This window comes from Rhododendron vialii, chromosome 9a (assembly GCF_030253575.1).
Source record: "Rhododendron vialii isolate Sample 1 chromosome 9a, ASM3025357v1".
NCBI classification, from domain to species: Eukaryota; Viridiplantae; Streptophyta; class Magnoliopsida; order Ericales; family Ericaceae; genus Rhododendron; species Rhododendron vialii.
Window position 1 is genome coordinate 31,521,177 of NC_080565.1, and position 14,224 is coordinate 31,535,400.

A 14,224-nucleotide genomic window follows, 5' to 3' on the forward strand; every position below is an offset into this window, starting at 1 on the left:
CGATGATAGGATCTAAAATGTAGCCACACATGACAAACCTCAAACGCGGCTATACATAAGGGATGCTAAGAAAATAGAGTTTCACATTGCTTGGGAGTTGAGTAGTCACTCAATAATATTTGAGACCTCTCCACAAGTTGGCAATTGATTTTGAATTAGATACAAAATTTCAAAAATGCTACGCGCACAACCGTTGTATTGGTTGTGTGCGTAATTCTGACCGTTCAGATGTATTTGGCGATCTAAATTTAAAAAAAAAAACACTCTCCCAAGGGAAAAGTTTAACTTAACTTTTCCGATGAAGAGTTTAAGTGAATCTTGACTATTTATTACAGCAATGGACGGCTAGAGATTGATTGTGTTTTATGTTTTACACAATTGTTGTAGCACTTTTGATAAAGTTTTCACACTAGTAAGAAAAAATAAAGGAAGTTAAATTAAGCCAGAAGGGGAGAGAATAAGTCATGAGGGAAGACATTTCCTCACATTGCTCTATTTTCACATTAATAAAGAAAAATAAAATAATAAAGTTAAAGGAAGAAAGAGAATAAGAGAGTGAAGACATAAAGTTAAAGAGAGAAAAAGTGAAGACATGCGTTAAGGTTCCTTCTTCAGAAGTTCGCCTCAGCGTACATCGAGCATGTTTTTCGCGAGGCAAAAGGTTACGCGGACGGTTTGGCAAAAGATGCTTTCAGCAATGGTGTCGGCTTTATTAGCTATAATTCTATTCCTATTGTTATTGTATTTCAGTTTCAGAATGACTAGTCGTTGGGGTCTCAATACCCAATAACTCTATTTTAATTAATGCTATATCTTTCTTTCAAAAAGAAAAAAGAAAAAGTGAGAAGTGTACAGAGTTCGGAAAAGATAAGGTTAGACTAGCCTTTTACCGCCTATGCAAAAGAATCCTTGCATTTATTGAAAACCTCGTTGGCAACAATCAGACGTCGGCCACGGGGCTGACTCCAGAAGGAGAGAAAATTTTTAATGTCGGGATGGGTATATTTCATCTGGTGCCCGATCATGTATTCAAGTCGTCCAAAAATATTTTGGACGGTCTGAATTTTAAAACAAAATTGTAGGAAATAGTTTAACTTTTTCGGAAAAAAGTTTTTTTAAAATTCGAACCGCCAAAAATACTTTTGAACTGTTTGGATGCGCCGAACGGACATCATGTGGTATCAGGTACTAAAAAATTTCTCCTAGAAGGAGCGTAAAAAAAAAGCTGACGGGCACTCTCGTCCTCGTCGTGTATATATATACCCTCGTCACGAGGTGCTCTTGAATTTCTTTTCTGATAAAAAAAATGGCAGCAACGAATGAGAGAGTACTGACAAAGATGGCTGAGGCTTTTAATGAACTCGCCAACGATGTGAATTCTCGTAGCGCTCCGCCCCGACTTTCTCTGAGCAAGTTCTGTCGTGCTTGCCGACTACTTTCCCCACTTATCGGTTGCATGGGAATCGCTTTTAGGTTCGCCGATATGGAATTCTCTGCCAAGGTAGGTACATGATCATATTCATTATTCTTAATTTCTCTTGGATTTTAAGTAGAGTCTCCACCGAGCATAGAGTTTAGGCGTGTTTGGTCACTTCTTAAATATCGGAAAAATAATTTAAGTATTTTACAAAAAAGAACACGGGGCAGAAAACCTGATTTTTAGAAAAAAGTGACTCCGTTTTACTTTTTAAGAAAAAGCTTTACGTTTGTGAGATTATAGAAGAAAGAGTTCGATAATTCACTAGGAAATGGACTCATTTGTGTCTAGGGTTAACAGCAGTTAGTAATTAGATCAAGTTGGAACAAAATGAAAACTACAAAATGTAAATCGAGTCGATTCAAATTGCAAGAACCAAGTTAAACACAAACACTAAACTACATAGACCATTTCGGTTTTTTTCTCATATTTATTACTTCCACCCAAGAAGTTCACTTTCAGCGGTACCACACCTATTTACACACCCAATCACACACCCACACTCATAGCAAGGTTGTGGCTCACACACACTGGATATGTAGTGTGTGCGGGCTCCACCCTCGTTGTGAGTGTGGATGTGTAATTGGGTGTGGCAGTAAAATGATTGTTTCTAAGAGGAATCCTGCATTATTACTTCCACTCAAAGAAGTTATCCAGTGTGGTTGACGCCTCAGGAGTATACAGTACATCCATACCTTCGTGTGAACAGTACCGTACGTATGAATAGTGCTATATGAGTGAAGAGTTTTTTCGCGGATCAAAAAAAAAAGGAAATTTCCCTTTTTATCTCCTAAATTATGCAACTTTTCTCTACTTAATCCCTAAACTATTAATTTGACGATTTCATACTCTTAACTATCATACCGTTTAGGGGTGTTCAAGTAAACTGTCTGAACCGTAAAACCGATCCAATCCGAATCGAACCGTCTTATTTGGTTCGGTTCTACGATCAGGTTATGGTTCCAAAAAAATAAGTACCGTTAATTTTGGTTCAGTTACTGATTCTCAATTAATGAACCGTGATTAGAATCGAACCGGACCGTTTAAAACTAAGATAAATATAGATATACATAAGTGTGTAATTAAATATGTATTTGAATTTGGTAGGTTAATCTTTTCCTTGCTAAACTTAATTTATTTAGAGATGAAATTTCATTTATTAGGAAAGTTTTTATTTTCTTCATTCCTTTCCTATTCCAGTAGATTATCTTCCTATTTCTTTAATTCTATGCGTTCATATTTTGTGAATAAGTGTTTAGATATTTATTGGATAGAACCGGAACTGAACCGGTCTTGCGGTTGGTTCTGGTTAGGTTCTGATTCTCAATTTTCTAGAACCGTTTGAAATGATCTAGTTACTGATTTCTAAAGAACCGGACCAATATAGACTGTGTACACCCTTAATGCCGTTACATACTTAGTCTAATAAATAACAAAAATTAGAAATTTTTGATGAAAAATGTCACGTAAGGCTCTATTTGGGACCTTATAGAGCAGATACTTGATTATGAGAGCCCTAGAGATAAAAACTAATTTTGACGATTTGAAATAAAATGATAAAAAAATAAGATTTTCGCACCGGTTCATACAGATTAAAAATTAGAGCACTTCAATTTGTTTTACAAGGTTCATATATCAGGATCTTACATGGTATTTTATAGAGACTGAAACATAACATTTTTTTTAAAGACTGAGCGCCTTTTATGGAATTTAGATTGTTTATATATTAAAAATATGATTAAAAATTAAGTGCTCTAATTTTCAATCCGTATGAACCGGTGCAGAGATCATTTTTTTATCATTTTATTCTAACTGTCATAATTAATTTTTGTCTGTAGAACTCTCATAATCAAATATCTGCTCTAAAGAGTATAAAATAAAAAGCAAATACTTAATTATAAGAATCCTAATGATAAAAATTAATTATAACCCTTTAGAATTATATGATCAGAAAAAAAAATTTGCACAAGAAAATTGGGGTACTTAATTTTTTTTAGAAGGTTTATATATTAAAAAATATAGTTAAAAAATTAAGTGCTCCAATTTTTAATCCGTTTGACCCGATGCAAAGATCTTATTTTTCTTATCATTTTATCGTAAAGGATCATAATCAAGTTTTATCTGAAGGACTCTTATAATCAAGTACATGTTCTTACATGGCATTTTCATCTAAATTCTTAATTTCCGTTATCTATTAAACTAAGTAGGTAATGGTATGATAGTTGGGGGAATGAAATCGTCAAATTGATAATTTAGGAACTTAGCAGAAGAAAACGTTCATAGTTTAGGGGATTATAAGGAAAAAAAAAAACCTCTACGTGTGAATAGTACTTTTCAGTAGCAATTCCACTGAAGGTCCCTGGAGTTAAAGAAGTTTTTTTTTCCTGAAACGATGGAGGATTACACTGCCGGAGCCATGATTAAACTCACGTCATCAAATTATTCTATGATCTCATAAGATATATCGAGTTTAACTTCTACACGGTCCCTCCGTGTACTTGAATTACACGGCCAGCCATTCAAAATCTTACACATCAGCTAATATGTAATGTATATTGCATCAAAGAAGTGATGCAGCTAAATCTAAACCGTGGTTTGAAGCCAGCACGCGAGGAATGTTTTATAACTGGACGTCAACTAGCTTGAGTGCATCTTGACTAATTTTGAAACCTTAAAATTAAAGACCAGACAAATCTCAAGTAGCCCCAAGATTTGAAAGATTTGGCATCTGTAGAGAGAACTTATTGTTTTTTCATATCCACTTGGATAAATCCCTTGGAAATTGAAAAAACCTTAAAGCATTCTTTTCACGAGTAACTAATTTTGGGCTACAAGTGGACCGAGTTGTTTGTAAATTGTTTAAAGCTTAACTCGATAAATATTTGTTTGAGTTCGATTTAGGTACTAAATGAACCAAATCTGAGCAACAATTTTAAATGTACATAATGAAATTTTTATATCTTGTACATGTGTAAACTTTCAAAAATACTATAAACTTTAATTTTTTGCATGTTTTATAATTTATATAAACTATTATGTAGAAAATAAAATTTATTTGCAATTTTAAACCTATATGAGAGTGTAAATATCTAATATTTTGATTTGTTAAGACTCGTAAACAAGTTCAAGTTTGAGTGAAACATAGGGAAGCTTAGCTCGTCAATTTTTTTTTGAGCTCGAGTTCATTAAAGTACTTGTCAAATGTAATGAACTCGAGCATTTTTAAGCTCGGCTCGATTCGGCTTGTTTACAGCCCCAAGTACTATCGCAATTGTTTTGACTTCCCCAGGAGTATTGGTATTGGGGTATTTAATCACAAAACCTTGTGACTTGTGTGGTCACATGTTCCATTTTTAAAAAGCAAAACATTTTAAACTTTGGGGCCATTAGAGATTCGGCCGATTGTTAACTTTTGGGCTACGAAATTAGTCGAGATGTGCTCAAGCTAGCCCGGATATTTGGTTACTAAGAAAAAAAAATCATTTTCCCCCCATGTGTTGGCCTCAAAACACGGCTTAGATTTGGCTGGGTCGATGCCTTGTTAGCATTTATTTGTTGCAATAGCAACGTGTAAATTTTTGAATGGCTGGACGTGTAATCCAAGTACATGGAGGGGCTGTGTAGAAGTTAAACTCTATTAAGTATTGATGCATCCAGACAATGTCCAGGATCGGGGGACGAATTTTAAAGATATCATGACCAATGAAGGGGCTATAAGGGAGGAATGTTATGTAGCAGCAGCTACTAGTGACTTGATCATTTCACACCATATGGGGTCGCTCCCCTAATTATTTTAAGCTGTTGGATGTTCATCACAAGATTATGCAAGATTGATATGATTCAAACTCTTCTTATGAGCTTTATGATAAAGTTATGAAACGCTATGTCAAAGAAGTTTATGAATGTTATTTCTATGGTAAAACGTACAACTCTGGTATAGTATCTCACATGACCTATCAGTTTATGAAAATTAATTATTTTTCTACAGCTATTACCAAGTAGGAATGAGAAACGTTGCTGCCTGGGAGACATATAAGAAAAGTATTTAGGCAACGTTTTGAAACCTTCAAGTTGGAAATTGGCTATTCCCTGTTTCGTTTAAGGTTACTTTAAGTTGTAAAGTTTTTAACCCATTAAGGCTCTGACGGTGTTTTCTAATGTCAATAATACTTTTGCAGTTTTATGATTTCCATAGTACATGCATCTTTTGGACTGATCATAAAGGAGGCCTCGGGTGGAAGTAAGATCCACATATCGGTCACGATAACCTCAACCACTGGAGTTGGGTCATGACACAATAATCTACCGTACAACCTACCAACCACCAAACCCTGTCTACTAATGAATCAACAAACCCGAACATACAAAACAACTACCAGGCAAGGCCGGCTCATAGTGTAGGAAAGAGAAGCGACCATTTCCAGCCCCCAAATTTTGATCAAAAATTCAGGCCCCACTATAACTTACATATTAATAATAGAATATTTTCAAATAAAAACAAAAACTAGATACTGATTTAGTGGTCACATGTTGGTATCATGCTATTGGGAGTGTAGGGTTCGACTCTCATGCATCTCCGTGTTTATTTTTTCAATTCTCAGGCCCTTCCTCTTTCATTTATTGCTTTACTTTTTGTTATTTTTGTATATTATGAAAATTCATGAATATGCAAGGTGCTCAATATAGAAAATTCGTTTTTGGCCTCTAAAATATATGAATCGGCACTGCGACCAGGCCTCAACTACAACAACCATGAACTAAGAATCAACCACAAAATCAACAACTAACAAATCACGAAAACAACTAGTAGCATATCAGCAACCACCAATTAGAAACAAAACCAGCAAGTAGAGCATCGACACAATATAGAGAGCGAATAATCGAGAGTAGGCATTACCACAGGAGATCATGTTGGGTAAAATACTCGATCACCCGCACGACGGAAGCGTAACGAAAAATAATCACATGTAAAATAGACACAAGAGTACGTGGTTCCCTAAACTTGGGTACATCCACGAGAGAGAGAACAACTTCCACTAATATTGAATGAGTACAATGAGATACAAAATACCCTACTCTAACTCTCAAGCTCTTGGTATTTTTATCTCTTTCACACTCACCAATATTCCTACACAATTTTGCTCTTTCTCACATACTATACTCTCTACCGTTTTTTCACTCTTGTCTATTTTCTTTAGTCTCACACACACACGGCATACAAGCACTGCCTCATTTAAATAGAAAACAAGAGAAGGATCTACACACTTGACTCTTGAAATTCCAAGCATCACAAATCACATTTGAGATCCGAAGCATGCACAGCCGGCAATACCCGATTCCAATGAGCAGAATGACTTAAGCCAATAAAAGCATAACCAGCCAACCAACCATCCATTTTTATTTCTTCTTTATCAAAACCCATTACCACATGGGCAAAACCCAACAGATCAAAGTACCAAGAGCAGATCATTTTGCAATTTTCAGAGGTGGATGACTAACAAATCAGCAGATTCAGCAGATTTTGAGCATATTTAGTAGGTTTCGAGCACTGGGTAGTAGAGGTCAAGTCCTATTCAGGCAGTTTCGTGGAAAAAATGCATGATTTCAAACTCGATTCAGATGTTTTTCATGTCGGTAAAGGTCGATTTAGAGTGGGTAGGGGTCGAATGAGGTCGGGGAAGGGTTCTGGTGGTTGTCGAATGGTTTCAAGCGCCGACAAGGGCTGTAATGGTTGTCGAGTTTGATACATGCAAGTACTGGGTGAAGAGTTTTAGACTTCGAACCTAGACTTCGAAGAGTGTTGAGGGTCGAAATTGACTGGGCCAGGGTTTTCGAGGGTTGACGTGTCCCGGAAAATGGTTGGCGGAGATTTTCGAGTGGTGGGCTTGGAGTTCGAGCACTGTTCACAATGATCTAGGGTTACGGGAGGGGTGGGCTAGGGTTTTCGAGCACTGTTCGATACCATGTTGTGAGAGAGAAGAGAAAGTGTTTAGAGTGTTTAATTAACCCTAACACAAATAATTATTATTTATAATATGAGATAGACTGTTACAATACTTGACTTAGTGATGTGGGACTAAGACTATTCTAACAGTATTGTTGATTTATATGGTCCTCTATGTGTTTTCATATGTATGGGTATGTATGATTTGTGCTAAAAACAAATTTGAAAGCTTAAGCTGATATAGAGCGATGTAGCATGTGTGTTTATTCAAACAATGCAAAGTGTTGATATAGGAGTATATACATCAAGCCTTTTTTTCTTTATCAAACATCACTGGAACGTTGTGTGTGGATGAAAGGTTGATAGGCTTACAAAGGCATCGGAGTCCATCGATACAATAGAAGCTTTAATTGATCTAGACATTGCACGTAACGCTGGAAAAAGTTCGGGCAGCAATTCGCGAAACCTTATCAGGGCGAACCGCTCGGTCGACTTGGTTAGAATAATGTGCGAGCAGATTTTGGCTCAGAGGTAACTAAATAGAAAACTCCAATTCCATGTTCTTCTTCGGCTCATTTTCAAGAGCTATTGGTATGTTTTTCATGATTTTATGGATCCTACTTCTGTTTCTGTTAATTTAGAAGGATGCAACATTCAAAAACTTACACCGGGGAATATATATTTACTCCTTGTGCAATGAGTCACTCGGACCCGGTTGAAATTTACAATATCTATCAATTATCTATGGGAAATGATTTTTCTACTCCTTTTATTGTTAACGTCACTCTCCTGCAAGTGTATTTTTGGTGCAAAATATACTTGCAGGAGAATGACGTTAACAAAAAAGAGAGTGGCAAAATCAACAGCCTTATCTATTCTAATAAATATATAAAGAGAGAGCACCCTTTGGTGTCACCCTTTTATTTATTTATTTTTTGGCAAAGTTCACGTTCACCCTCTGTGGTTATATAGCCATGTGCGAATACCCTCCTCATGGTTAAAAATTGACCACATAACCTACGTGTGGTTTTGAAAAAGTGCGGATAGACCCCCTGCAGTCATGTTTTCCATCTATATTAACGGACACAACATTAAAAGACTGATATATCCTCGTCATGTCTCTTAATTCTTCTTCTTTTTTAAATATAACCATACCATCCCCTATACCAAAAATTGAATCCAAACCATTGATATTGTAAATTTTAACGAGTACTACATCTATGCCAAAATTCAAGTCAATCAAAAAATGAAAAGCTCATGGTCGAATCGATTTTGTTATGAAATTAAAATTTCAAATTTGAATTTACTAAAAATTAGATCACTGGGTTATTGATTCCTGATCGAAATGATTTTTTATATAGATACTATATTCTTTGTTTAATACATTATGAACGAACTCAGATCACATTCTAGAGGCGTGTGAGATACATATCCGTTAATATGGATGAAAAACATGACGGCATGGGTCTATCTGCACATTTTCAAAACCACAGGTAGGTTATGTGGGGGGTATCCGCACATGGCGATAACTACAGGGAGTGAAAATGGGCTTTGCCCTTTCTTTTCTTTTTTTAAGCTGTGTAAACTTTTTTAACTACCAAAAACACCCTCTAAAATTAAGCATTTTACCCCTTAAATGTTTTTGGTAACGACTTTGCATATTTGGTAACCACTCCTGCTCTCTCTCTTAAACCATGTTAACCACCCACCCCCACTCCCACTCTCAAATATTTCACTTTACTTGCCAATGCACACATGGAGGCCAGGTGGGGCCCCAACCGCTAGTAAAAATAATGTGGTAGCTAGCTAGCGAGGTTTTTGATTTCTCAATGGTATAAACTAATTCCATCGCATGTGAAGGTTAGGGCAGAGTTTAAATTAACTTTGTGGAAGTTTTAGCAGACTCAATGTCTTAGTACGTATCTACTGAATTTTGAATAAATCACGAATTCATCTTTCATGATACTAGCAAGCAAGATTGGATAGAGCCACCTTAAATGCTATGAAAATTACATTGGATTAAGAACTCACATGGGACGACATTGGATCATCCCATATAAATTAAAGTTTGCTGTTTACACAATATATTGTCTTGATAATATTATATCATTTAAAGCTCCATTTATCAATTTCTAATTATAATAAACAAGAAAAAGAAAAAGTGATGGTTGGCCGGGGTATGATTAGCAAGGCATTTTTTTTTCCCCATCTTGACGTATCTATAATTTCAGAATTATGTAAACCAATATTACAATTTCATTGACAGGGGAAACTCCATAACCGGTCCGATTTTAACAGCATACGGGCAGGTGTTTGGTCCATACCATAGTTTGGCTATAAAGACAGCCGTCCGTGCTGCGGTATTGACCCTTCCCACAAAGGCACGGTTGTTGAGAAAGCTAAAGGAAAATGGTAATTGCATACTACTCCTTTAAACAACATGCTAATTAAGTAACTACTACTTGGCATGCTTATGGGAGCGTGTCTAACTAAGCGCGCATCTCAGACAGATATCTTATGGTTCCTTATAACTTAGGTGTGAATGTACGTACGTAGGGCCTGAGCACTATATTATTTTTGACCCAATTAAATACTCCACAAATTTAGAAGAGTCCCATATAACATAGTCCCAAATTTAGAATACTTTATGCATGTTTGATATGTAATAGCTCATCCATTAATTCATCAGTGATCGAGATTCTAAAGTTGGCCCCTCTCATTCTATTAATCTTTTGAGAGTTATAACTATGCATGTTTGTGGATATGTTCATGTTTGATTATCGCACAAACTTTCAATTCATTTGCTTGTGCGATTTTCAGAGGCCTCTGCAAGGGTTTCGATGCAGAAGTTTGTTATTGCATCCTCCGCTGTCATACAATACATTAACAACCTGTTTCACTCGACGGAGTATGGTGATGAGTTGCTCGGAATGATATAATAACATGGCTTCATCAAGATCGATCTTGTCAATGGGCTCGCGCACGCGTTTGTGTGTACGTGTACTTCGAAACTATCTTGTATTCACCTTCCAGAATCTGGAAATAAGGTTATAAAGAATAAAGCTTAGTGGATCTATGATATATACTTGTCACTTTTACTACTAATATGTAAAATTGGTTTAGTTGGTGGAACAAACATAGTATCAATCTGCAGGGTGGTGAAAAATGTACTATTGGTTGAGTTGCCTGTGCCAAAAAAACTTGATTTGTTTTTGTTTTCTAGCAGTTTTTAATAATGGTTATGCCATGTTAAGTTTATGTGCGTACCTATTAAGCTATTTCCTTTTCAGCGCAAAAAAGTTTTAGTTTACCAATTTTTATTGGGTAAATTTCATTGACCTCTCTTGAGGTTTTCTGACAAATGTAGGGACCTCCCCCGAGGTTTTTGAAATATTACTGACCTCCCTTACTTTTAAAAATATTATTGAGATTCCCCCTTCGCTTACTCTACCATTAAAAAACTAATAGAATTCGCTGATGTCAGCTAGTTTAGTTCTCAAAATTCCAAGGTTGTCCATAATCAGTAATGAAAAATCTCAAAAGGCCTCAAGAAATTTTCTCCCCCTTTTCTCTTTCTTCTATTTTCTTCATCTTGTTCAAGCCCTTCCTCAACTTTGATTTCTTCTTTAAAATTCTCAAATTTCTTTTTGTGAAGGAGAGAGAAACAAGGTCATGAGTGAGACGAGGCTTTCTTGGAGGAGAGAAAGACTACTTGTACAAGCAAAATCAAACATAAATATCTCTTAATAAACTGTGTGGATTGACTAATGAGTTTGCTCTGTTTTGTCCAATCTGCACTCTATATATTCTTTCTAAAGTTCCCCCCCCCCCCCAAACCCAATTGTGAGGGTTCTCCATAAACCATGAGATGGATTTCAGGCTATGTTCTAAAGTTTTTCTTTTTAATTTCAAAAACAAAAATGTGGAGGCCTTGGTATGTGTCTCCCCGAATGCCCTAAGCATAACTTGATCCATGGCATCATTGGCATGGAAAGGCTGCAACTTAATAGGGACGTGGGCAGTGGGCACAGTCGAAGGACAAGAATAAGGAATTAGCACAATTCGACAAAACAAAATGCACCTGCATAAGGACACTGTTTCTTTATATCCATTAGTTTGTAGCAAACTCAATGCAGACATTAATGGGAAATCAAATCATTGTTCATGAACCTTTCTTTCTCGAGGTTCAAGCATAAGCCCATTTTACGCACGAACTCCAGATACACATACGCGACTCAATATATGAACAACTGGGAATCGTTAAGGTATTTGTTAAAATAGATACAACCCTGACCATCCTAAAAAGTATAAACACGAAAGAATTGCCTGTAATGCTATTTCGTTTTCCAGCATTTCCTAATTAACCAACGCAACCCAGATAGAGCAGAAAGTGGAATGGTAGGCACCATATACTACCATGCATTTCTCATGTTCAAACCTAACTAAAAATGCTGATTTTCACCAATTAAAAGAAGGAAAAAAAACTACAGCTAGAGCAAAATTCAAATTTTTTATTTTTACCCAAGTATTTTTGAAAATATTCAAGATAAAATTAAGTTTTACACTATAACTGGCTATAGTGACATTTTCATGGATAATTTCAAAAATATTAAGTAAAAGTAAAATTTTTGGATTCTTAGATTCATCTTGATGAGACAAATCTAAAAACCCAATTTTTTTGCGCAAAATCAACAACGCAGATTTTTTTTGAATAAGGACAAAACGTAGATTTAGTGAAAATCTCCTAAAACCAGAACAAGGCTTTATTCTTATTAACGTAATTGAAATTTATTTGATTTCCGGAAAATCGGTTGACGAACAGCAAAAAGTCATCACTTCAAAACAAGGCTTTATTCTTATTAACGTAATTGGATTAATTTTGGAACTTTCTTGTAATCTTTTTCGTGTTTATTGTCCGCTTGTTAAAAATATTTTACTTTTTAAACAAGAATAATTAAAAAAACAAAAAATAACTAACTTTTGGTCAAATGTTTTACACTTTTGGACCCGTCTCGATGAGACCACCCGGAAAAGTGATTTTTTAAAACAAAAGTATAAAAAAAATTCAGAAAGAGACAAGAAAAAAAACCAGTACCAAAACAAATTTTATTTTTTTTGGTATTTAGTGCATTTTGTTTAGTCAGAATTTGAATATTTCTTAGTATAGCTTGTCGCAATGAGACCAACGGGGAAAAAATTTATTTTTTCAAAATATGACAAAGTTTTAGGAAAGATAGTTATGAAAAAGTTATGAAACACAACTTTTTTATCTCATCATTATTCAAAAAAATTCACATTTGTTAATTTTTTTATGTAATATTGGTTCATCTAGTTAGATAAGAAATCGAAAAAGAAAAAAATTAATGATTTTTACACATTTATGAAAATATCCAAAAAATCCAAAAATTGACTTTTTGAGCTTTTCTTTGGATATTTTTCAAAGTACTTGTATTCAGTTGCAAGATTCGAAAAAAAAATTCAAATTTTTTTAGAATACTTTTTCTTCTCTCTCCACTCACTACTCCTCTCAAATCATTACTCACATTTCTCTCTTCACTCATTATCACTTTCTCTAATCATTACAATCATTTCTCTCTATTTCTCCACTTATTATCTTTCCAATTATTACTCTCATTTCTCTCTCCAATTATTATCCCAAATACTATTTTCAAAAACCAAACCAAACACTATATTAAAATACATGGATAAAAAAAAAAAAACACCATCTCAAAATTGTTTTTCCTTTAAACTACCAACCAACTAAAGTCATAATTTTTTACTATTTCAATTTCTCTCGTCGAGACGAATCAATATTACGTAAAAAATTGACATAAAATTAATAAATACGAAAAAAATTAAATAAAGAGAAAACAAAAAAATTGCAGTGCATAACTTTTTCATTAGTGGAAATCCCCTATAAAAAATGCCAATGATTTTGTTACTTCCCTATTTGTTTTTATTAGGGTGAATCTACTAAAACACCTTTGCACTTTATGATACTACTTTTTCTCACTTTGCAAATGAAATGGTGTTTTAATAACAAATAAGCGAGTGACAAAATTAGCTTACCATAAAAGAAGGATAAATCTATTGTCCCCCATTTGGGCTGATTATTAGTGGACTCCATAGCTTGAAAATTTTGTACGTGTCCTTGGAGGATGTGGCATGTAAGAAGTGTGTAGATTGTTTCAACGAAAATGACAGAAATAACCTGTTCCCTCCCTTTAATTAACAAAACTAGCATGTTGGAGACTTTTTTTCCATGTAACTTTCCCTCTGTTTTTTCTTTTACTTAACTCTTTCTTTTTCCATTTCAGACTGCATGTTGAAGTTTTTTTTTGTTGGTCTTCAACGCAATAGTTGTCATCCACGAGATCGACCTCTATTTTGGAAGTCATAAAAAAATAAGGTATCTTTCATTCTGAAGCTATGGTTTCAACCATGGCAAATCAGGCCTCGTTCGTTTTGGGATTTTGAATTTATAGATAATAAATATAAAGAGAAACAAAGTAATGATTGAAAATAAAGATAATGATTGGGAGTAGATAGAGAAAAAAAATAAAAGTAATGATTGAAGAAAAATAGGATAATGCTTAGAATTCAAAATTCAAAACCCTTTAAATGAATGAGGTCTAATCTTCACTCTGAATCATTTACAAATTTGAAACCTAGTTTGTTCCTTTATGACACATAATTGTGGATATCTATTGGTGAGTAAACACTCTTGAATTTTGTGAAAAACGATTGACTAACATTTGGGACCTCTTTGAGTTAGTGGAACACCCTCTTATTGAATGTTAAAG

At 34.8% G+C, this 14,224-nt stretch overlaps 1 protein-coding gene across 1 annotated transcript; it reads left to right on the forward strand.

Moving 5' to 3' along the window:
- Nucleotides 1-1,236: 1,236 nt before the first annotated feature.
- On the forward strand, nt 1,237-10,499 carry LOC131301116 (accelerated cell death 11-like). Its single transcript, XM_058327270.1, has 4 exons — nt 1,237-1,501; nt 7,780-7,952; nt 9,688-9,833; nt 10,242-10,499. Exons 1-4 carry the CDS (start codon nt 1,307-1,309, stop codon nt 10,358-10,360), a joined length of 633 nt encoding a protein of 210 aa, XP_058183253.1. The 5' UTR covers nt 1,237-1,306; the 3' UTR covers nt 10,361-10,499.
- Nucleotides 10,500-14,224: the final 3,725 nt, after the last annotated feature.